At 40.5% G+C, this 25,487-nt stretch overlaps 1 protein-coding gene across 4 annotated transcripts in view; it reads right to left on the bottom strand.

The window, feature by feature from the left end:
- Positions 1–10,641: 10,641 nt before the first annotated feature.
- SLC20A2 (solute carrier family 20 member 2) overlaps positions 10,642–25,487 on the bottom strand; it is a 113,771-nt gene continuing 98,925 nt past the window's right edge. For 3 of the 4 annotated variants that reach the window (XM_073543141.1, XM_073543124.1, XM_073543132.1), the window contains exons 6-11: positions 24,371–24,490; positions 22,415–22,612; positions 19,515–20,103; positions 17,024–17,209; positions 13,354–13,438; positions 10,642–11,198 (exon numbers count right to left, since the gene is read on the bottom strand). In XM_073543141.1, coding sequence (XP_073399242.1) covers positions 11,034–11,198; positions 13,354–13,438; positions 17,024–17,209; positions 19,515–20,103; positions 22,415–22,612; positions 24,371–24,490 — 1,343 coding nt within the window. In that variant the 3' untranslated portion in view covers positions 10,642–11,033. Of the gene's footprint in view, positions 11,199–12,819; positions 12,905–13,353; positions 13,439–17,023; positions 17,210–19,514; positions 20,104–22,414; positions 22,613–24,370; positions 24,491–25,487 lie in introns of all 4 variants that reach the window. The other variant, XM_073543147.1, reaches the window with a different exon arrangement.

Genomic DNA, 25,487 nt, shown 5'->3' with positions numbered 1-25,487 from the left:
CAGGGTTATTACCTCATAAAGGGACAGTGGTCAGAAATTTAAAAATTGGCCTGGTCATTAACATGCAAACCACCCTTGGGGGTAAAGGGGTTAAAGCTTTGCCTTGCAATATAGCGTTAATATTAATATAAAAACCAAAAGACTGAAAACAAAAACAATTCTTTAGAAAGACTAAAAAAGCACACAGTAAATGAACTTTTGGATTTTATTTTTCGGTTTCCTTTTTTTCATGGTATAAAATAAAATATGCCTTTTTAATACATATATGCATCACACAATTTCAGAATTGCTGTGTTAGATATTCTGCTATACTTTACAACAGTGTTCATATTATTTTCATTATCTTTCAAAAATATCCACTCAGCAGCCTATATGTGCCTACACAGGTACACATATACAAATCGTAACATTTAGTTGTGAGTATGACTTTCCTGAAACACTATACAGAGTTTGTGCTGGTTTATGATCAGTGCAAGCTGCTTTATGGCACAATTCGACATACAAAATTATCTACCGATTGACCTATACTCACATGACAATTATTATAAAGAATGCACACAGGACAAGAGAAACTTTAGGCAAACTTAAGTCAGTGTGATCATCATTTGACAAATCGCATCCGATGACAATGCTTATTGTATAAAAATAAAATGGTGGAGGAAGGGCTTTAGTTTGTGTTTATAGGCTGTACACGGGGAAGGGGGTGCTGCTTCAAATAAAATCTTGTAAAAAATGTATTAAAAAATTACTATGTAATAGACAGACACATGCAGTTTATACCAGACCTATCTGGTTAGGCCCTGTTCTATCGTGTTTTTTCCCTCTATGTTTAGCATGTGTGCCAGGAAAACTCGAAATATACGACTGCAAAATTTGTCCTTAGGTCACAAGTATAATTCAAAGGAAAAAAAAAAATGGGGAGGTGAATAATATTCTTGGGCTATGCTAGTCTATCTAGCAAGGTCTGGCAAAAAAAGGAAAGAGATAGGGAGATAGAGGTTACTGTATGGTATCTGTCCAAGGTCGAGACATTACATTTTTTTTTCCATCCCGCCTTCCAAGATCAATAACTAATTTTTCTATCATCAGCATGGAATGAAAACTTGTTTTTTTTTTCCTGCGGGAGTTTTAGTTTTGAATAACAATTTTGCACTATATGATACTTAACTTTGAAATTAAATTTGTGGAGCCGTCACTTTATCGTTTGGTTGATACACTAGTATTAGGGTATTTTCTGTGGGTTAAGGTGTTGTTTAAATTGGCATTATTATGGGGTTCGTGCAACTTTTTTTTTTTTTTTTTTTAAGAAGGGACGTAAAAAAAAAAAATAGAAATTCTGCCATTTAGAATTTGTTCTTTTCAATTTTAGCAGATACTCTATGGATTAAATGTAATATTCTATTAGTTTTCAAAACGCACACAGCAATGCTAAATGTGTAAATATTTCTATATTTATTTTTTCTAACCTCAAATGCTGTTGTTCAAACTTTTACGATCGGCGCTAGCTAATTGCTGCAGTTACTCTCAGCTGCTGCCTGTACAACACAATGCAAAAAAAAATGCATTGTAAACCTATCCTTACATGGCTTGTTAACAAACAAGCTTAAACTTTGATTTACTTTTTTTTCACCAGTGTAAGCATCAGAATATAATAACTTTTTTGTTAAAGCGGAAAAAAAAAGCAGCAAGACGTACCAAGTAAATTTCTATAAAGAGGAGAATAAAATGATAGCAGCATTCCAGCATTTATACCAAGTTGCCGATATAATCTATAATAAAGGAAGACGTCTCCAAAATGATAAAAATGGCAGCATGGATAAACCTTGCTTAAACTGAACATTTAAAGAACTGCCAGTGAAATAGTAGCTTCGAAATCAGAAAGTGAGCGGTGCCAAGTACATCGCATCTGCACATACCTACTTGGACATACAGTGGGGAAAAAAAGTACTTAGCCACCAATTGTGCAAGTTCTCCCACTTAAAAAGATGAGAGAGGCCTGTAATTGACATCATAGATAGACCACAACTATGAGTCAAAATGAGAAAACAAATCCAGAAAATCACCTTAACTGATTTTGCAAGATTTTTTTTGCAAAATATGGTGGAAAATAAGTATTTGGTCACCTAAAAACATGCAAGATTTCTGTCTCTCAAAGACCTGTATCTTCTTAAGAGGCTCCTCTGTCCTCCACTCATTACCTGTAGTAATGACACCTGTTTGAACTTATTATCAGTATAAAAGACACATGTCCACAACCTCAAATAGTCACACTCCAAACTCCACAATGGTAAAGACCAACGAGCTGTCGAAGGACACCAGAAACAAAATTGCAGCCCTGCACCAGGCTGGGAAGACTGAATCTGCAATAGGCAAGCAGCTTGGTGGGATGAAATCAACTGTGGGAGCAATAATAAGAAAATTAAAGACACACAAGACCACTGATAATTCCCTCAAATCTGGGGCTCCACGCAAGATCTCACCCCGTGGGGTCAAAATGATCACAAAAACGGTGAGCAAAAATCCCAGAACCCCGCGAGGGGACCTAGTGAATGACCTGCATAGAGCTGGGACCACCGTAACAAAGGCTACCATTAGTTATACACAACGCCGCCAGGGACTCAGATCCTGCAGTCAGACATGTCCCCCTGCTTAAGCCAGTACATGTCCGGGCCCATCTGAAGTTTGCTAGAGAGCATTTGGATTATCAAGAAGAGTATTGGGAGAATGTCATATGGTCTGATGAAACCGATGTAGAACTGTTTGGTAGAAACAGCATTCTGTCTCCTCCAAACACGACGAGTTCTGAGTTGCATCCAAAGAACACCATACCTACTGTGAAGCATAGGGATGGCAACATCATGCTTTGGGGCTGTTTCTCTGCAAAGGAACCAGGACGACTGATCCGTGTACATGAAAGAATGAATGGGGACATGTATCGTGAGATTTTGTGTGCAAACCTCCTTCCATCAGTGAGGGCATTGAAGATGAAAAGTGGATGGGTCTTCTCAGCATGATAATGATCCCAAGTAAACCGCAAGGCCAACAAAGGAGTGGCTTCGTAAGAAGCATATGAAGGTCCTGGAGTGGCATAAGCCAGTCTCCAGATCTCAACCCCATAGAAAACCTTTGGAGGGAGTTGAAAATCCGTGTTGCCCGGCGACAGGCCCAAAACATCACTGCTCTAGAGGAAATCTGCATGGAGGAATGGGCCAACATACCACCAACAGTGTGTGCCAACCTTGTGAAGACTTACAGAAAACATTTGACCACGGTCATTGCCAACAAAGGATATATAACAAAATATTGAGATGAACTTTTGTTAATGACCAAATACTTATTTTCCACCATAATTTGCAAATTTCTGGATTTGTTTTCTCATTTTGACTCTCATAGTAGTGGTCTACCTATGATGTCAATTACAGGCCGCTCTCATCTTTATAAGTGGGAGAACTTGCACAATTGGTCGCGGACTAAATACTTTTTTCCCCACTGTATGTGTAATCAGAAGTAATTGTGCACACGTTTTGGCAGACTGGCACAGACATAAAAGTGAGCAGTGCTGGAGATACCCCCCTGAAGTGCTACATAATATTCTACTGAGACTAGCCATTATTTCAACCACCTTCCCCTTGAAATGTTTTAATTATGTGAATTATGAAAAATCCTTTAAGAAAGTTATTTTAGGCACACAAAGGATGCTGTATGTATAGAAATGGAGTATAAAATTGTCAGGGATGCAATCTTTAGAGACAGAACAACTGATATGTAACAAGACACATTGCTTTTATAGAAGTTACAAGTTTTTAATTTGCTTCTTTTAGCAGAGCAACTAAAAGATCAGCTAGCACGGAGCCTACTGCTGTACAGCTTTTCCTCTCCCATCACCACGGAAGGCTAAGAGGACGGGATGCAGAACACGGAAGGGCTAAAGCTTGAGTGTTTTGTGAATATTTCACTTGCAGACTACTGGGGAGATACATGCCACATATTAACTCAGGGACAAGGATTTTTAAAATCAATGATTTTATAATTTTAGTACAGGCCTTTCTTACGGTCTCACATCTTTTAGTTTGCCGGCTCAAAGTGATTCCAATATTGACTCAAGGTCATTATGGGCCCTATTCATTATTGCATTTGCTCTAATTCTTTATGCTGTGTTTTTAGTGCTCCGTGTTTTTTCTTTCTTTGAGCCATAGTCTTTCTATTTGCACATTTTCCAAAATTAATTTTTTTTTTTTTTTTTTTTTTTTTTTAGTTTTCCACTGTGTTTTAGGCCCGATTCCTCATTTCAGACTTTTTGAAAAGTCACAAAGTTTGTCATAAATGTACTTTGATTCCTTCTGGAGTGATGTAGACAAAAATAAGGGTCATTTTTTAACTTTGAGCAACATTTCTAAACAACCTGCACCATTTTGAAGAATTTGGTGCAAAAAAATAAAAAAATGAAGTAGTAGTGAAAAAATGAAAATGAATTGGATCCTAAGTGTTTAATTGAAAGATAGTTCCAAGACTGGGTTCATATGCGTAGCAGTAGTGTGCCATGTAGCCAAGAACTGAGAATCAAAACCTCAATATTTATTGCGTTTTTTTCGGGAAGTACAAAAAAATGCATATAAAAATTTACTTCCCCTGTAATTGCAGTGGATCTATGGCATTTTGTGATACACCACATGCACCTTTGTGGCAAGGCACTCTGCCGCAACATTTGAAGGCAACCCAACCTAAATATAACCAGTTGACCCTTTTTGAATGCTTTAAAGAAGATTTACAGGGTGGGCCATATATATGGATACACCTAAATAAAATGGGAATGGTTGGTGAAAGAATAAAGTCTTGTTAAAACCAAGCACACCATTGGTTTTTCTGGTGAAATTCTCAATAAAGTTTGATGTCACATGTCCCTCTTCCCATTGAAAAAAATAAAGTTGGATCCAAAATGGCCGACTTCAAAATGGCCACCATGGTCACCACCCATCTTGAAAAGTTATCCCCCTCCCATATACTAATGTGCCACAAACAGGAAGTTGATATCACCAACCATTCCCATTTTATATAGGTGTATCCATATGGCCCATTCTGTACATTTAAGATATTTACTTGAATCTTAAAAACAAGTAGCCTCACACATTATCTCTATTAGGGCAAACGGATGCAATAGGGGGATCCATTTGCTAGAGCAAAGTTCCAATGGCTCCTACTGGCTCAGGCACAGTCCTATCATTATTACAGATAAAGCAATTTAGTAGAATAGTGGTATTACCAAGTTGCCACAGGGTAAATGTAACTTAGCCCCGTGATACCAGTTTTCTGAAACCAGACCTCCGTTGATCAACTGATTGTCTCTTTGCGCTGTAGCTGACCGAGCTTTGTGAAATGAGACATACCTTGAAAGAAACCCAAACTTATAAGTGACTTCACATCTATAAGATATTTAACTTAAGCTAAAAAAAAAATGTTAGCAGCTTTAGCAAATTACTGGAAAGGCAAGCGATATGTAAAGTACATAACAGTATCTGGGTCCAGAGCTAAAGTTTAGCATAATTGTGTTACTAAGAATATATAGACTGACAGCACAAACATTAAGCAATCCACTACAGACATAGATGGTAATCACTTCAGTGTTTCTCAACTCCAGTCCTCAAGTACCACCAATACTACCAAACTAGAATTTTCATTAAGTTGCTTAGGGAACTGTAAGTTATTAAGGGTGGAAGGGGGTCTTCTGCCCCAGATCTGTATCGGAAAAAAAAACTTTGACAGGGAGGGTGATGAGTGGAAAAGGTTACAATGAGAGGTGGCGAGTTCTCCTTCAATGGAAGTCTTCAAACAGAGTCCGAACAGACATCTGTTTGGGATGATTTAGTGAATCCTGCATTGAGCAGCGGGTTGGACATGATGACCCAGGAGGGAGGTCCCTTCCAACTTCAACATTCTATGATCTCTTGCACAAAGTCAAAAACAATTGCAGAGGGTGCCTTTTGCGCTAAAAGACCTGTACTGACTTGCAACCAATTGTATGGAAAAAGTTGGTGCGCTGTTTAAAGTATTGCTGTTTTTTTTTCTTTAAATGAATGAATGCATATAGGGCTGCTTTTTTTTAAAATTTTGCATCACTAAAAATTTTGCACCGTTTGGCCTTACAGACTCTGATTCCTTACACATTCTACTATGATGTGTTCTGTGGTCATCAATCATTGGAAAGTCAGAACGATTGACTCTGAATAAAATATGCTGCACTCGCCAATGGACAGTACAAAACTGCAATTTTTTATTTTTTTTTTATGAAATCCAAACGCAGAACTGATTTCTAGCCAAAAAATACATGCATTTATGTAAAGGGAAAAAAATAGTTTCCAAAAGGTGGCCAACAGCAGCATGGCATAGGACAATGAAGACAAAGCAGATTATATGAAATGTTGGTTAAAGAATTAAAGGGAACTTGACAGGCCCCCAATTGTATGTTGTGGTTTTAAATTCCCTGCCTAACAACAATCCTTATATTATGACGGACACAAATAAATATTTAGAAATACTTTTTCTAAAGTCGAATTATAATATGCTAGGCCTTTGGCTAGTCGATGGGGCGTTAGTTTCTCTCTGCATGTTATTATGCCCTGTGGGAGTGATAGCATGATTTGGAAGAGGCAGTGTCATCGCCAGCTGGCTACAAATATCCGGATTTTTTCCACTCGCATCATTGGGCCAGCTGTTTCTCTTGTTCTTTGGCTCCTCCGTGTGCGTGAGCAGTCCTCTGCACTTCCGGTTATGCGTAGTGTGCCTCTGAAGCCTAGAATTGTACACCCAGCCTTCAGAGACGCAATAATGTGGCTGAAGAAAACTGGACGCATGCGCAAGATTCGCAGAGAGCCGGCGATGACGCCCACAGAGGCGTGATAACATGTACAGAGGGAATACTAGTCTTTGTAAACTAACGACCCCATTGACTAGTCACAAGGTTCATTTGTATAGGATAAATAGACTGTAGAAATGCTTTTTCTAAAGATCTGTTAATGTGTACAAAATAATAAAGGGACTGTGAAGACAGTGAATTTAAAAAAGAATATGGAACTGTTTGTGGGGAATGCCGGACCTGTCAGGTTCCCTTTATGTTTTTCTTGTAACTTATTGATGAAAATCATTGCCTTGCTACACTTAGGAGTCCAATGGGCAGTTTAACGCTAAAATTAACAACCATCTCTGTATACATGCTCATACAGCGAAGACTGTCAATCACAGATTAGATCCACCCACTGGACTCCTAGCCATACAAATAAGGATTTCATTTGGAAGCAGGATGTACTGAGTATTTTTCCACAAAACATATCAGCATATTCTGTTTTAAACATGTTGCTGGCTTATCAGACCACATATTCAAAGTGACAGGGTCCTCTTAAAAGGGACATTTCATTCATCTTTAATCAGGTACGAGTGGGCTCCTCCAGAGGAAAGGCCATTGTGTGAAGCTGCTTTCTTTAGTTAATGCAGGGGAAAGTCCGAAGCAAAAATTCAAAGAACAAAAAGTACAAAGGGTCAATAATTACTAAAGTGTTTATAAAAGCACAACTAAAATATTGTTATTGGGTATGTATTAATGGTCACACAGACCCTTGCTCCAATAACAAGCAAGCAAAAAAACCCAAAAAAGCACAACAAGCAGATCTGGGGCAGCAGAAGATGGTCCCATATGCAGAACACCACTAATGTCTGTCTGTATAGACAAATGGACTGATCACAGTAAATAAATGAGTGGACAGATTATAGAAGAGATGCAACGGTCCTAATCAAACAAGTCTATTCGTGCAGGTAATGGAAAAAGTTTACAAAAAAAATGCTCCATTTCACCCTGCCTGATTATCCTTACAAGCCTCATAGGCTGGCTCCTCAAAAAGTAGCAAATTAGCACCCTCACAGGTCTTCTCACAATATTAATTTATGAATGAAACACGATTAAGGCTGTGTGCCCACGCAGCGATTTTTAAGCGTTTTTGCCGCGATTTTCAGCGCGAAAACGTTTAAAAATCGTGTACAGAACGCCCCCCATGCATTCCTATGGCATTCCGCACATGCTTTGCTAATGCTGCGCTTTTTTCCCCGGCGGAATCGCATTGCGGAAAAAATCGCAGCATGCTCATTCTTTTGTGCGGAATCGCAAAGAATTGCCGCGATTCCGCACCCATAGGAATGCATGAGAATCGCTTACTTCCCGCATGTGGCTATGCCCACCATGCGGGAAGTGAAGCGTCTCATGTGCGGTTGGTACCCACGGTGTGGAGGAGAGGAGACTGTCCTCCAGGCCCTGGGTACCATACCCCTGTAAAAAAAAAAAAAAATAAAAAAAAAAAATCGGGGGATATTTACCTTCCGACGTCCCGCGCTGCATTCCCGGCCTAAGCGTTCCCAGTAATGCCTTGCGGCAAGGTCCTGTGATGACGTGGTCTCGCGAGATCGCTATAGCAACGGTCTCGCAGGCATTACTGGGAACGATGTGGCCCGGGATGGCAGCGCGGGACGTTGGAAGGTAAATATACCCCAATTTTTTATTTTTTTTTTTAGCATTTTAACATTCTATTTTTTACTATTGATGCCGCATAGGCAACCTCAATAGTAAAAACCTGATCACACTTGTCAAACACTATGTTTGACGAGTGTGACCAACCTGTCAATCACTTTCCAAGCAATGCTTCAAATCGCTTGGAAAGTGCTTGAATATCGCACGCAAAAATCGCGGTAAAATCGCGATCATAATCGCGTGGAAAAAACCGCGCGATTTCTGGGAAGGAGTCCGGTTTTTAGTGTCCGGAATAAAACGCTACGTGGGCACATAGCCTAAAGGGAATTTGTCACCTATTTTTTCGACTATCAGCTGCCGGCACCGCCATCAGGGGCTTATCTACAGCATTCTGTAACGCTGTAGATAAGAAAAACAAGTTATATTATACTCACCCAGGAGCGGTCTGGGTCCGGTTTTGGTCCGATGGGGGTCGCGGTCCGGTGCCTCCCATCTTCTAATGGTGACATCCTCTTCTTTGCTTCCCGTTGTGGCTCCTGCGCAGGCGCACTGCTCTGCCCTGTTGAGGGCAGAGCAGAGTCCTGCAGTGCGCAGGCATTGGACCTCTCCCGGCGCCTGAGCACTGCAGGACTCTGCTCTGCCCTCAACAGGGCAGAGCAGTGCGCCTGCGCAAGAGCCACGACAGGAAGCAAAGAAGAGGACGTCACCGTTAGAAGATGGGAGGCGCCGGACCCGGACCACCCCTGGGTAAGTATAATCTAACTAGTTTTTCTTCTCTTTCAGGTTACATCGGGGGCTTATCTACAGCATTACAGATAGTCAAAAAAATAGGTGACAGATTCCCTTTACGGAAGTCCACAATTTTGCTACTACTAGGGTGCTAACATCTATTACCAGGGTGCTAACCTCCATTACTATGCAGTGTGAAATAGGGAGAGCAATTTGACTACTTTTGCATTATCCATTTCCTGAACTATACATGTTAATCCTTAGACTATTTTGCGTTGGGACCACTGTTCGGCTCTTATATTTCTACATAACCCTAGATCTAGGCACGCTATTTACGATGATCATGTACGGGTTTGACTGTTGAACTAGTGTTTGTGGTGTACAACCTCCCCCAGGGCCAAGGTTTTTTATGTTGCTGTTTCTTGGTTACTGGTGAACCTTTTTAATGCATATCTAAATACAGTTTAATGGTTTTAATATGATCGTTATATATGGACTTTAGGAAAGTCCGCATCAGGCAACTCTGGTGTATTAATTATGCACAATTTGACATATAAAGACTGATATGTAAAAGCAGATAATTATCTTAAGTTCATTTTAGATTTCTAATATATGTACTGTATGAACTATTACTTTTTACCAATGGGGGGCTTAGTTGTCTGTAGCTGCAAACAGACCTCAGTTTATGGAGCGGTATGAAACAAATGGATGACTATTCCCGGTCTGGAAAAATCCCTGTGGACATAACAGATGTTTGATGATACCAATGGATAAAATACACAACATAAGTCTTCTGATAAAAAGTAACACTATACAATTGCATTTTTTTTTTTTACGTTGACCAAAATGCTCTTCCGTTTAAAGACCAGTAATCTATGTCACCTTCGTGGCAGATCCAATAATTTGACTTATTGGGAACTTTTGAGAACTGGAGTTGAGGAAAAAAAAAAAAAAGGACACTTCTGAGAAAGGATATATGCATAACTAGTGAACTGCAGCAGTTCCGTACGTACTCATAGAGCTTCATTAGAGCACAAAATGTAATGGTTTCTGAAGGCTTGGTGGCCAAGTAGTAGACTGACACACAAGCGTGACTACACTCCTACACTCGCCAGGAACAATCTCCCTTCTTTGGTACTCTACTACACTTTTTAATTAAACACGATCGGGAAATGTGCTAATGAAAATAAAATATGCAAGTATATTTACAAATGTAAATTATAATACATAAAAAACTACTTATTGGGTGCGAACTTTTCTCCTTAAAGTATTATGCACATCTTTTTGTATATTTGTTCCAGACTTCTTTATATTCAATCATAACCCTGCTTATTACAAAAATGTAGCATTCCACTCCCCTACCTCGCTTATCACTTACAGTATACACATCAAGTAGAAGTGGGTATATTTGATAATTTATACTAATTTTTTTGCAGATTAAAAAAAGCAACTTCACAAAAATAATACATTATGTACAGCTTTTATCTAGATATAAAAGGCTATGCAATTACTCCCATCTCAAATTATAATGCTCTGGTAGTGTAACCTACTATACGCATATATATATATTTATTTAAATATAAGTAATAAGCCACATCTCACCATAATCACCAATTTGACATACATTATATACAGCAAAATTATGACATCAAGATGATGATGCATTGATAAGTAGAAGGGCTTGTTATTTTCCACATTGTTGGTAAAGCGGGCGGCTTGTAATATTGCTGTAGCTTTGTGTGGTTTCCAGTAAGGTTATTTTTATAGGATTTTGCCTTAGTCAGAGGTTATATGATCAAACATAGGGTATGATGCCGTACTGAAGGATGGCCATCACTCCAGCGCTAAAGAGACCAGCCACAGGTACCGTCACAAACCAGGCCAGGAAGATGTTCCTAAACAAGCGCCAGTCTACGGCTTTGCGTGATCGGATCCAGCCCACTGACACCACCGATCCAACCTTTTGTTTTATAGGACGTGGAAAGAAAAAATAAAAAAAAATACTTAGGATAATCATGTAAAGAACACATCAGATCTTCAGAGTTAATGTTGGTAGTACAATTACACTTTTTCTCAATGGAGAGTTATATAACTGCGGTTTGTTCTACAGCTTTATTACCAATGGGTAGGCAAATGAAAATCAAATTCTGAAATAAGAGTCTATTAGGCTATTGATTTCATGGAATGTTGAGAGCAGTGGTACTAACTAATAAATAAACTACAAGAAACATTTAAGATTCATACTAAGCAAAAGTTAGATATTAATAATGGACAGGAGAAGAAGCAGTTATGGAATGAATTAGTGACCAGTGTGAAGCATCAATACAGCGATCGGAAGAGGACTACACATTTGATCACTGACTTCAGTAATATATACATGACATGTAATAAGCATGCTCAGGAATTAAAATTTTGGATCTCTGCAAAATGACTGATGCGGCTGTCGCTTCAGCAAAAGGAAAATATTCAAATTTTTCATATGGGGTTAAGTGTTGTGTATGGCACAGCATCTGTGCAGCCAGTATTCCAAAACCAGCGGGATGCATATAACTGGGGGCTCAGAGAGAGAGAACTATATGACAGTTTGACATGCTAAAAAATTACAAAATACAGTTTCCTAAAAGGTCAAGAAACTCCTTGAAATTGGCATGTTCTCCCAAATGACCATTAACCAAGTGTACAGTAAATTGCAGATAACTGCATAACCTCAAGGCCCTTGATACTAAAGGTTTATCATTCATAAAAAATGTAACTTCATGTCCTTCACTTGCCAACAGGATTTTAGGAATCTAAATAAACAGTAAATGTGACAGTCATTGTAAAGAATTTATTAAAGCTGACCCGATTCAGTTATTTCCTAGTGTACTTCACAGAGTGCCTGGTTATCCTAAATCAGGTGCCAAGGCTCGTTAAAAGGAGCAATACGGACTTTTAGGAGGGCTACATCTAATACGTGGCACTATAGATCTAGTCCCTTTCCTTTTGAAATAGGATATTTTTATAATTAAATTACCAGAGAAGCATTGCCTGGCCTATAAGTCTCCTTATGCCGGCTTGACACTTCATAAAACAAATGTTTTCCCTTAAACCATTTGTAAGAGGCCTCTCACAAAGGCAAATCAGGTCTCCAGCTTTTCCCTAATGAGGAGCACACACCACAAAACATGTGTCTGAAAATGGAGTGTCTGGTTTGGCTTCTTAACCCAAGTCATGTGGTGAGGCTCGTTGAAGGGTCAATATTGACTTTCAGGATTGCTTCATCGAATAGGTGGTGCTAGAGTTCAAGTCCTCTTCCACTCGGTAGAGGATATTTGTATAGGGTAATTTATGAAACGGTAATCAAACGAGCCCTTTTTCACAGTTAAGTGGAATAATTTTAAATAGCAATTTGGTATGTACGGTATTTTAGTGTCTAAGCATAATGCAATGTGGGTGAAATTTTAAATATTCTATCCAAGGTTTATTGAGCAAGCAACATCAATGTAATAACACTGAAGTCAAAGACAATGTGACTATTGTATCATATTCGGATTGTGGCACATAAAGACAAATTTTCTATTGTACCACTGCAAACCCAATACCTTGCAATGAGTAGAGCTTATGGGTATACCAACATTAGAGGCTAATAATACAGTTAGCCCAGACATTACTTCAACGCAAAATCCACTGTGGGGAAAAAAACAACAGAAGACAGTTTGAAGGGTGAAAAACTTGCATGCAACCAGGAGCCGTGCACAGAGGAGAGTGGATGGTAGATGGCGGGATAGGATGAGGCTTTGTGAGTGACTTGCTTTAGATCAATTTTTAGTGGCACTAGTGGATCTATCTTTAGAAGGCATAAGGCTCCAAGAATTATTCAAACCTGTTAGTATACCATAAGAAGGCATATTTTATATATCTTAGCCACTGTAAAATATAGCGGATCACAAGGTTCTCGGATCGGAGTCTTCCTAATGGGAACAGTAGGAAAACTATGATTTTCCATGTATAGTAGTAATGTCTTTAATAGACACATAATGTATTCCCTGTGCCAGTAAACATTGATCTGAACCAAAAAGGTAAAGCAAATGGATAGCCTTGACTACCCCAAATGCAGTCACATGCAAAGGGCATACCTTGCAGTGTGTGGTACTGATAGGGAGTCCAATATTGGAAGCTACCACAACAGTGAACGCCGAAGCCAACTCAATAGTGAATCCACTGCGGGAAGTATAAGAAAACACTTGATAATCACAATTGTAATACTGTCACCCAACGTGCAGGGTAACACAGAAATTCTTACCAGAAAGCCTTCATCGTCTGCTTCATTGAACAGCAGACCGCATACAATTACATGCTTCATGAGAGATAAGACCCAGAAACATCTACTGTATGCGTTTCACTTACAAGGAAAAAAACAATGTAAGGTTACATTTACACATGCGTGTGACACGTCCTGGTGACATCTAGTTATAAAGGTTAAAAAAGGGGTCAGTGTCTCCAGTCTGTAATTCAGGAAGGTGCTATTCTCATCCATTTTGCGGACCAAACTACACCATTTAAGTCTATGGAGATCCGTATTAATCGGACGAAACACTTAAGACAGACTTCGTACTTAAAGTTTTCCATCTGTGTTTCAATCATCCATTGTTAAGAGTGTATTGATAAAAAAAAAAAAAAACGGAGGCAATATGGATGACATGCTAAAACAAAAAAAAAAAAAAAGGGGGCTGTTTTACACAAATGTGTTACTGTAGCCCAAGACAGTCAAATAAGTCACCTCCGCTCAGTCAAATTACTAGGACTAAAATCTAAAATGCCATACTTTATATATATATATAAAAAAAAAAAAAAAAACAACATCTAAAGAAAAACTTTCAGGAGAACTTCAATATTGAGTTCTATGAGAAAACGTGGTTTCACTTTTTAGTTCAAATTATACTTGTACATATAAAAAGTGTGAAAATAGTTTGGGAAACCCCTGACTGCAAGTAATATATCTAAAGGGTAGAAGGAAGGACGGGATCCAGCACAACCATCTGACGTTAAAATCCAAATTTATTCACGAGCCATTAAAACAAGGATCCAAGTGAACGTATTAAAACCATTATGTTTCCTTGGATCCTTGTTGAAATAGCTTGTGAATAAATTAGATTTTAAGGTCGGATGGCTGTGCCCGATCTCTTCCTTCCTCCTCCTCTACGGCTGCACCTCACCAGCAGAAGCGATACCCTCTATGTATAATCTCCATTTAGTAGATCTATAGTAACCATGTAGTGGAGACTGCAAAGTTTAACCTAGAAATCTGAAAGTTTTCATAGTAATATGGCATGTATAAATGGGCCTCTACTCTTCCATATGCTCTTCTTGTTAACCTACAGATAAGAGTAGTTTCAGTTTTGTTTTTTTTTTAGAATTTTATATGCATTAAAGCAATATAGACAATTGGTTGCAAAGTGCACTTAACCTTTAATAGCAACAGTCGGTGCCCCCCCCCTTACGGAGTCAGAAAAATCAGTTTTCCACTTTGCATGGGACTGTAATCCTCCAAGCCACTATACTACACAGTTCTAAACTTGGCAGTAGGAAACCAGTCATTTGTGATCCCAAACAGAAGTAATCAGAACTTGGGACCAAATCAAAACCAAACAGTTTGCACCAGAAATCTATGATTTGAACACACATTGTATAACTTTTGGCATTGAATCTTTTAAAGGGGTTATCCAGCACCATTCCATTATTTTCTTATGGGCCTAAGAACTTACAAGCAAGGTAGTAGCCAACTACCTGCCTATTGTGTCTGATGCTGCTCTCTGCCAACGCAGAGTGGTCACATACTAATCCTGTTGGCGATTCAGTGGCTTCCATTGAGGTCACTTCGATAGAGCAGCTGTTCTCTTTCGCTCTACTCATGGAACATGACTATTGATGTCACGCTGATTGACAGCCTGCTCCCCATTGCATTATAGCTGGTTTTCAATCAGCATGTCGGGAGTCATGCGGCAGAGCAGTGCGGAAGAGGAAGAGCTGCTCTGCAGACATGTAGCAGCTGAATCGCTGGCCACAGCAGTCTGTGATCGCTCTGAACTGGCGCCAGGTAAAACAGGCAGGTAGTTAGTAACTAGCTACATGTCCATTCTTAACCCCATGAGAAAAAAAGTAAAATTAATTCTGGAAAACCCCGTTTGTGGCATGGCAGCTGATAGAAGATTCAAAGTCATTAAGAAGCTCCTGGTTCTTAATGTATTCAGTTCAATTTACATCAATGGATTCTTCTTCATGACTGGCAGACAAAAGCTCAGTCTTCACGAATTGGCCCCTTAATGTTTTTGGAGGAACAAGGTTTCACTTGTGCCATAGCTTTTTTTTCAAGGGTTAGAGGTGGCCCAGATGTAGGCAAAATTCTACAGTACTGAAATATCCGACACGCCCAGATTATTGTAATACAACTTTGTGGTATTGGAGTTTTAATAGTTTGGGGCCTGCTTCTATGGAACAATTGCCTGAATCCTGTCCTGAAAATAAACCATGGCCTGTGGTTTCCAACATAGTTGTGTTATTCCCCACTTCTCAGCAGATCGTGCAGACTGGTGATATATATTTCTGCACCATATCCTAAAACCAGTACACATCTTTGCCATAGCATCCCAATGGGATGGTGAAAAACCCCTACAACTTTAATTTATCTTGCAATGCGGAGAAAAAAAAAAAGTCTCATACAATCAAACTTACTTGTTCTCTACACCTTGTTCAATGGCAACTCTGCCTTTATATCTGTAGATATGACTAATTCGAATCTGACTTCTACAAACATCCTGACAACCCCACTTAAAAAAAACAAAAAAAAAACCCTAGTTGCTTGGGATAATCTAGGTAAAAACCACATCTGAAAAGTGAAAGTGAGATTTTGTCCCAGTGCTGTGATCACAGAAGAAGAAAGGTTTGGCAGTAATCACATTCTGCCATTTTTCCATCATGTTTTGTAGGGTTAGTTAGATCTTTCTAAAATAAATACAATCATGGTTAAAGTACCTCTTTAAAGGGGGTTTCCTTATAATGAACATGAATTAGATAGGCAGTAATTGTTGGTGCAGGTCTGACCAGCAGAACCCTCATCGATTAACACATGGGACAAGGTTTCCGATCCCGGTGGATAGTTGGCCGTGTGTTAGGTGGCTCATCAGTAAATTCTATTTGAACTGAGGTCTAGGCCTCACCCATTTTCTGAATCTAATTGATGTCACAAATGTTCAATGGGGGAAAACCTCTTTAATGTGCAGCCAAGTTAAATGTGGACTGTTAGAAATGGAAGGAGGAAACATTATCTGCTACTGAATTGTATTGCAAAAACTATAGATCACACTTTATTTACCTTTTCCAGAGAGGTTATAGCCAAATGCCAGATACCAAATATTTACTATATACATCGTTAATTGATTAATATTCATTAAAAAAGGGGTTTTGCAAGACTGACTTTTTTTCTCCTTCAAAAGCTCTCACCGGGTGAAAAAAACAAAAAACTGAGTATTACTTACCCTCCCCTGCTCCAGTGCTTCACCACAGCCTCCAGTGATACTTGACAGGCTGCAGCAGCAGCCAGTCAAAAGCAAAGGTGAAGAGTCGGTGCTGGAGCAGGGGAAAAGTAATGCTGAGTTTATTCAGTGACATCTTTTGGATGAAAAAAAAATCATTGGAAAACCCCTTTAAAATATAAATTTAGTCAATTTATTTTTACAAATCTAACAGCATGATTGCATTATGGCTTAGTACTAATCAATGTGATTCAAGAATACTTAATCACATTACCTGGATGGGGTAATTGGGGTCAGGTCTTTTCCCATTGTCTGGATCACTCGTCGACCCCACACCCAAAGGCCAGCACAGATACCCACTCCTCCATACAGAAGCAACCACACTGGTGTCGAAGCATCTTGCATTACTCCTCCTTGCTGGTAGATCAACCACAGAGCAACAAGAGGACCAATGGCATTGCTGTGAGAGGGAAAGAAATCATTGTAGAACAATGCAGACTGACACAAAAGGGAACGTGTCACTATAGTCATCCAGCCTGAACCACGAGAGGCACAAATTGGAGCTTGGTTGGTGACTGCACATGTTAATCTGAATGAAGAGAAAACAATTTGAAAAGCCAGCAAGTGACTATAAGGAGAGACCTGATTAGACGGGGCATGGTCTCCCGCCACTTCCTCTCCTACACTGTTGATTAACAGGTCTCTCCCTATGTAGACACATAGCAAGATACTGGTCAATCAACTGCAGTGGGGCAGGCAAAGGGGGCTGGCTTTTTAACGGTTTTCTCTGATTTGCAGGTTCTGGTTTGTGCTGAAAATGGTTCGGGCTGCATAAATCTAATGACAGGTTCAATTTAACAAAAAAACAAAACAAAACAGTAAATTACATGAGAACCATTAAAAAGGAAATGTCTGGAATTTGTAACCTTTTTATACAGAACATATACAATCTACAGCCCGCCAGGCCATTCAGTGCAGCCCTCAGCAGGAAGAAACAGCTATTGTGCACTATGTCAAGGGAAAATTCCAGTTTTATCCACCAACCCCACAAAAAAAAAAAACTATATGCTTAATCACTATATAATGAGATTTCTAACACCCTTTATGCATTAATCCTAGTGTTTTCAAAATCTGTTTGCGTCATTCAAGGTTTAAATCAAGAGGCTGAAAACCTATGCACAGCGACTGCACACATTCCTGTCCTGATAGATTGCATTTATAATGCTATAGTGCCGGGGTGGGGAATCTTTTTTCTGCCAAGAGCCATTTGGATCTTTATTCCATCCTTTGGGGGCCATACAAACTCCACCCACAAAGTACATCCTGACTCAGGCACTGGTTTCATGACTTAATCTTTCATTGCATGCCCTTTAATGTTCAGTAGTGAACACTGCGTGTGTGTGCTAACAGAGCAAGAAGAAATTAATGAGATTGTGGCAATCAAAATACAGCTCCCTGCCCAAGAATGCGGTCCCTGAGAATCTGCTCGGGGGCCTGATAAAAGGTCATCTAGGGCCGTAAATGGCCCTGGGGTTCCCCACCCCTGCTATAGTGTAACAATGTGTTAGTCTAGACTCTAGATTAGACACAGTACCATTATATCCACCACTCAGCTGTGAGCAGAAGTGTGAGCACAGCTGTGGAGGAGTGCACAGCCTCTGGATGTAACAGGAACCCTCATTAACGGACAGCATTTTTGCATATAAATGATAATCAATATGGATCTGATGTGTTGTACACGACCTAGGAAAATTCTTTGTAAACGCTCTGTTTGCAGCCAAATGGAAAAGTCTAATGGGCAAGAGAGGACTAGGAAAAACTATCTGGTCAAGAAAAATGATTATGAAACAGTTAAGAATGGTGTAAATCAACTAAAGAAATCATGTTCCCCCTTACTGATGTCCCACTGCTCATCTGTATGGCTGCAGCGGTCACAAGCCTGGGTCAGAGACAATACTGCTTGAGCAGGGAGTAGATGGACTATGGTTTCTTTTGACCATTGTAATATTCCAGTTGTTTTTGTATTTAGGATACAGATCTAGAGTGATATGTATGGCATGTGGGCTTCGTGACGGTAATTTTTACTATTTAAAACTGATCTACATATGATAGTGTAAGAAAATTAAAAAGGCTACATTGTCTCCTATAGGCTGAGCTTTATCAGGGATGCCACATGATCAACCTTTAACTATAATGGGCAGACTAAGTGTTGTGCTACCAATCATAGAATGTTAGAGTTGGAAGGGACCGCAAGGGTCATTGTGTCCAACCCCCTAGTCAATGCAGGATTTGTGTGGGACAAGCCAATAAAGTAACAAATCATGTATTCTTTACTGGCCAGATTCACACATCCGTCTTTCACGTTTCGAGTATGTTTCACCTGTCCATCAGATTTTACTAATTATCCCAAATAAAATTTTGTATTTTTTATATGGTAATATTGGCCTTGTGTTCACCATTTTCTTAGTATGGTCTATGTTTCGAGTATGGCCTGCCCATACAACAACCTAATATGCCTACGAGGTCGTCTAGCGCAGGACAGGAGGAGACCCTTTGCCAGTCTTACTTGGACCACAAATGTATGAATTTCGCCTGCCATATAGACATCTCCCTTCATGATTACACGATAACATAACATCCAGATCGAAGAAATGGGAACACAATATTAACCATAAATATAAGCGAGAAACCCGAGAGCAACCCTTTTAACTTGCTCAAATATCCATTATGTACTTGTGGACTCACATTGACAGTGACTTATTTACCTGACATCATTCCCTCCATGAGCAAATGATCCAAAGCATGCTGTCAAAATCTGGAGAAAGTGGAAAAGTAAGTGGACTTCGGACTTGTCTTTCTCTTCTTTGTCCTCTTCCAAAGAGTCATCCTGTGGAGGACTGGGATCACCTGGTTCTGTAGCAAGCTTCATCTCTACGCCACCTTCTTCTGCCTCAATTTCCGCTTCTGCGACAGCATTGCAGTAGCTGGAGTAGCTGTCATACCGTACGCGTTTCTTTGAGTAGGACACAGTATCCCCAACTAACTTCTCGCTGTCCTCTGGAGTTGCGGTGTCGGCGGCCTTGAACATGGTGTGCACAGGCATGCCGCAGATAGCAGCGGTATAGCACGTGTAGCTGTTGTTGCGTCTCAGCACCCTGTAGTTGTTTTCATGTGGGCGATCATCGGTCACTCTATCTAGATGGATTTTGTGCAACAAGTCCTTGTACAGCCCAGAGTCCTTGTGTACTGTATGATACACATGGACATCACTTTTCATGTTGTGGCCTTCAAAACTAAATGTACCATTTGAAAGTGGAGATCTAATGGAGCCATTTGTCATTGAAGCAGCTCTTCCTATAAAAACAATCCACAATAGCGGTAAGTCAAAGTTTACAAAAAAAAAAAACATACAGAAAATTAAACCTGTCAGCAGGTTTTTTTCGACCTAACCTGAGGGCAGTATAATGTAGATTGAGAGCCAGTGATGTGTGCCTTCTGTGGTTTTGATAAAATCACTGTTTTAGCAGAAGAATATCACAAGACGACTAGTAAACCTGCTGCCATGTTAATGAGCTCTGTATAACCTGGCCCATACCACTAAGGCCGGTTTCACATTAGCGTTAAAGGCCGCAGCGTCGGCCTGCGTACGGCCGCCGCTAAGCCCCGCCTCCGCCGGTAGCTCCGCCTCCGGGCGCATGACGCTGCATGCGTCCCCCATCTTTATCACTGAGGACGCAGGCCGTGTGCAGTATGCGCTTTGGCGGCGCATGCGTCCTTTTGACGGTGTGCCGACCAGCGCCAAACGCAACCTGTTGGAATTTGGCTGCGCTCGGCGCACCACCAAAAGGACGCAGGCGCCGCCAAACGCATACTGCGCACGGCCTGCGTCCTCAGTGATAAAGATAGGGGACGCATGCAGAGTCATGCGCCTGGAGGCGGAGCTACCGGCAGAGGCGCGGTAGGGGCGGGCCTTAGCGGCGGCCGTGCGCAGGCTGACGCTGCGCCCTTTAATGCAAATGTGAAACCGGCCTAACTACTTTATTTGTAAACTGTGCATAGGCAGAAAGCTGCTAGTCAGTAGTGTAGGCAGAGTTATACAGAGCTCAGCATTTAGAGGTACTAATAATAAAGCTACAGCAAGCAGTCTAGAAAGTGATACACCACTGGAATCAGGGGCTGCTTAGAAGGGGTAACGAAAACCTGATGACAGAGTCCCTTTAACAATAAAAAAATAAAGAAAATTGGTATATAAAGAATTTGATCACAGTACTTTATATCTTATTTTAATCTTTCTGATGATTTAGGGCGACTTTAAGACACGTTCAAACATATCTATGTGGCTGGAGATTGATTTAGCAACAGGGAGAAAATTCAGCTTTGAGTAAATGAGCTGGCCAGCACCCATACTGACCAACATGCACGGTACGTCAGTGAGGCTGTAGTCACTGCAGGGAGAGTACCGCATGTGTGTCGGACCAGGACTTTACACAAAATATCTGTCCAGAACACAGTGAGGTGTCACAACAGTGCAGGCTGGCAACCAAGGCCAAGGAGAAGGCGCTAATTGGGGTTTAGTTAGGAGAGCCGAGTACTTTCAAGGACTGGTGGCGCCCTTTGGTCAATTTTGTAAATGACCAAATAAGCTGGCAAGCGTCCAAAGCGGATTATCTCTACCTACTAAATCAATCTGTACCCAGTCTGTAGATGGCTTAGTAGGCATAAATTATCTTTCAGGCTCCCACTGATATAATGAAAAGTGAAAAACAAAAATGGGTAGAGAAGGATGTGTTTAATTCTAATGTATAGAATATGATGTGTTACCCGTTTTCTAAAGGTACCTTCCAAGCAGTATGGTAACAATTAGGGGTTGTCCGATCAAAATCGATAGGTCTGCCATCACTCTACAGCCTTATGAATACCCCCAGAGCATGCACTGTGCACTACGGGGATTCATAGGAGCGGGGAATGGAGGGTATGTGTGAGTTATACATACTCCCGGCCAGGACCGTTTAGTGGGCATGGCCTCGCTCCATACACTTGTATAGAGCGAGGCCACTCCCCATCTAGTGACGCGGCTTCCAGTGGGCGTGACCAACTCGAGGGTGTGGTCTCATTCCAAGTGTTATGAAAGAGGCCACGCCCACTGGCCGGGAGTAAAACCAGTCAGAAACCGGTGAATTCCAGAGCGTGAGCTGGGGGGTTTCATAAGTCTGTAGTCACACAGGAGTGACTGCAGACTCATCGCTTGGACCAGACAACCCTTTCAATAGAATAGTGTTGAAATATTAAATGCTGATTTTTTTTTTTTAGAATAACAAAGCCTAATCATTGCACAATTATTGACATATCAGATCAATTGCTTGTCATTATCAAAATGTCTGCTTGTTGCTGTACCGTCTCTGGACTTTACTATGTGAGCAGAATTACCTCAGGATGGATTAAATCTTTACAAAAGAATTCAATCTTTGCTTTAGTACATTTTGCTGCTCAATTAAAATAAAATGTGCCTTTATAAAAAGGTAAAGAGTGAATTAATCTGGTCGATTAAGCAGTAAACTGCATACAAGTAGTAAGGAGAAAAACCCTAGCAAATAAAAGGCAACTCGTACCCATTTTTCTAGTTTTTTTTTTAGTCTAGTAATAATCAAGAAGAATAACCACATACCATATGGTATCCTTGTGCTTCCATTTGCTACAGAGTCCGATCCAACGGCAGCTTCAGTGGTAGCACTCGTTAGAGGCACCTCGCTTTCATCATTCCCCTTAGCACCAGGCAACTCTTTAAAGACCGCACTGTCCTCATCTTGAATTTTATCAAGGCTTTCCTCCGATATCCGCGACATTGCATCTTTCTTTAATCGACCTACAAAAACATCAAAAAGGAAAAGCCTTCATCTTGCGGAAACTTTCGTACATACCAATGACACTAGTCATTAATTTTGCTTTTGCAGAAGCAGGGGGTTTAGGGACGGTAAAATCCACCCATTATGAATATGCTATGCGGATAGCTAGGGTTAATAAAACCAGCATCAGATTTGGGGATACATATGCTGAGCTCCAGTTGCATAGATGGTAATCTGAAATCACAATGGCATTGTGGTAGTCATTAATACCCTCCTTGTGATCATATTGCTGAAGCAGTCCATACACATTAAATGCCTGTCGTTAGGTCCGGGAAGCGTTATGAGCTGTTATCCCATATACAGGAGAATTCATTTGGCGCTACTCGATGAGAGAGCCGTCACTAAACATGTCTAGCGCCTCATCTCTGGGACAACCAAGTGATCAGCAGTTTGAAATCAGACATGCACAATTGACATCTCCCCCAACAATCAGTTGCCCAGGGCCTCCATACACATTAGGATCTTAGGGTGAACCCAACAATATCAGGGATGCATATGACATTAATTTAAGATTTGACAACATCTTGCAATAAAAGTGTGCAGTATGTGTCAGATAAGCTCCCTGAGCAGATGTTATATGTACACAGGAACATAGGATACTAGATATCGGATGGTGGCCAAGTATGTAATTTCGGCCTGAGTTACGCCAATATACATTAGCGTACCACACTGGTGTAGAAGGGAGGACCGGGCTGCTACAGCTGCTGAAGAGTCGGGTCCAGAACTGCTGGGGCCGAACCTCCTGTTCCTAGGGGATCGAGATTGAAGCAGGAGCGAGCCAGTAACCAGGGTGAAGGAGGCATGGCCAGCCAGTGAGAGGCATAGCGAGGGACTCACTGAACCGGCAGTTAAGCAGGGGAGCGTGCGATCGATGGAGCATTGTAATACGAACGTCCGGGTGTCGGCTTCTAGCCAGAGAGGCGCACACTAAGTAAAGCATTGCAGCGCAGTCTTTCAGGTCACGGCAGCTGCTCAAGGAGACCCGTGCTGAGAGGAATCTTGTGGCGAGCTCTACTCTTACTCCACAGAAACATGGACTAGGGGCTCAGCGGGCAAACCCTAAGACTGCCCACTGCCACCAGAAAAAAGGACCGCGTGCTAGGCGAGGACGCCAGCAGACATTACACCGAACACCGCCAGCATTCTACTACCCACGGGGCCTTCAGAGAGTGACAGGCTGCAGAGTCACGATAAGTGAAACTGTTAACCAGAGCAGAGTTTAGTTAGCCAACCATTTATTCCGCTTAATTTTGTACCCTTGTACACTATCTACCTGCGCAGAGTTCCCTACTGTTGACTAATTAAATATAGTTAACCCCTGCTCTGCAGCATTTGTGTTACTGCATCCCAGCACCTGCCTATTACACTGGTACACCATTTCATGTTCAGGCCTTTAAAAAATTATCCACACATTATTTGTTTTCTTAAATAGGAACCAGTTGGCATAATGTAGGGTCATTCTTTGGAGGTATACATTGGGAAATCCTAAAGTATACCGGATTGACAATGAAAAATGAAGCATGGAAGCAACTTAGTTTCCTTAAGATGTTGGATTTGCTAAAGTAAAATATTTAGACTTTTTTCATAGCTTATTTAAGTACTTAGGATCACAATGGATACTGAGGAATTCTGGAATTTGAGGCGTAGACAGTTATACACAGAAATAATATTTTTAATATTTTCTGTAAAAACACAACCGAGAAAAAACAAAAACATACTTGCTATTTTCTTTCTCATCCATGGGCAAACAAAAAACCACACTAACAAAGCAAATAAAATGGCAACGCCTATTGATAATAATGCGGTGGCCCACACAGGAAAGGTCTGAAGTCCTAGCACTGAAGAGAGAGAAAAAGATATGTAAATATTAAATGATTGCGGTCAGATTGATTGAACAACACAGCGTACCTTCTGCATACACATTAGAAGTGGCCAGAACAAAAAAAATAAACATTTGTTAAACAATTCTATTAAGGAGAAGACTATCAGAACTTCAAAGCTTCTAGAAAATTGAGGGTAAACTGATTAAATTTGCTGATGACACAAAGCTAGGAGGGATAGCTAATACTAGAGAAGAGAGAGAGAGGATTCAAAAAGATTTAAATAAACTGGAGAAGTGGGCAGCAACTAACAGAATGGTTTTTAACAGGGAGAAATGCAAAGTACTACATCTGGGCAATAAAAATGAAAAAAGCATATATAGAATGGGAGGAATAGGGCTAAGTGACAGCACATGTGAAAAAGACTTGGGTATACTAATAGATTACAGACTGAATATGAGTCAACAGTGTGATGCAGCAGCAAAAAAGGCAAATGCAATTCTAGGATGTATTAACAGAAGCATACAGTCTAGATCACGTGAAGTAATTATTTCCCTCTACTCCTTTGGTCAGACCTCATCTGGAATATTGTGTCCAATTTTGGGCACCACATTTTAAAAAAGACATCAACAAACTGGAGCAAGTTCAGAAAAGAGCGACCAGAATGGTGACCGGTCTGCAAACCCTGTCTTATGAGGAAAGGTTGCAGGATTTGGGAATGTTTAGTTTGCAAAAGAGAAGACTGAGAGGGGACTTAATAGCTGTCTACAAATATCTAAAGGGCTGTCACATTGTAGAAGGATCAACTTTATTCTCATTTGCACAAGGAAAGACTAGAAGCAATGGGATGAAGCTGAATGGGACGAGACAGATTAAATATTAGAAAAAACTTTTTGACAGTTAGAGTGATCAATGAGTGGAACAGGCTGCCACGAGAAGTGGTGAGTTCTCCTTCAATGGAAGTCTTCAAATAGAGGCTGGACAGACATCTAACTGGGATGATTTAGCGAATCCT

This window comes from Dendrobates tinctorius, unplaced genomic scaffold, assembly GCF_039654945.1.
Source record: "Dendrobates tinctorius isolate UK_male_01 unplaced genomic scaffold, ASM3965494v1 ptg000011l, whole genome shotgun sequence".
NCBI classification, from domain to species: Eukaryota; Metazoa; Chordata; class Amphibia; order Anura; family Dendrobatidae; genus Dendrobates; species Dendrobates tinctorius.
This window is presented reverse-complemented; position numbering and strand designations above follow the sequence as displayed.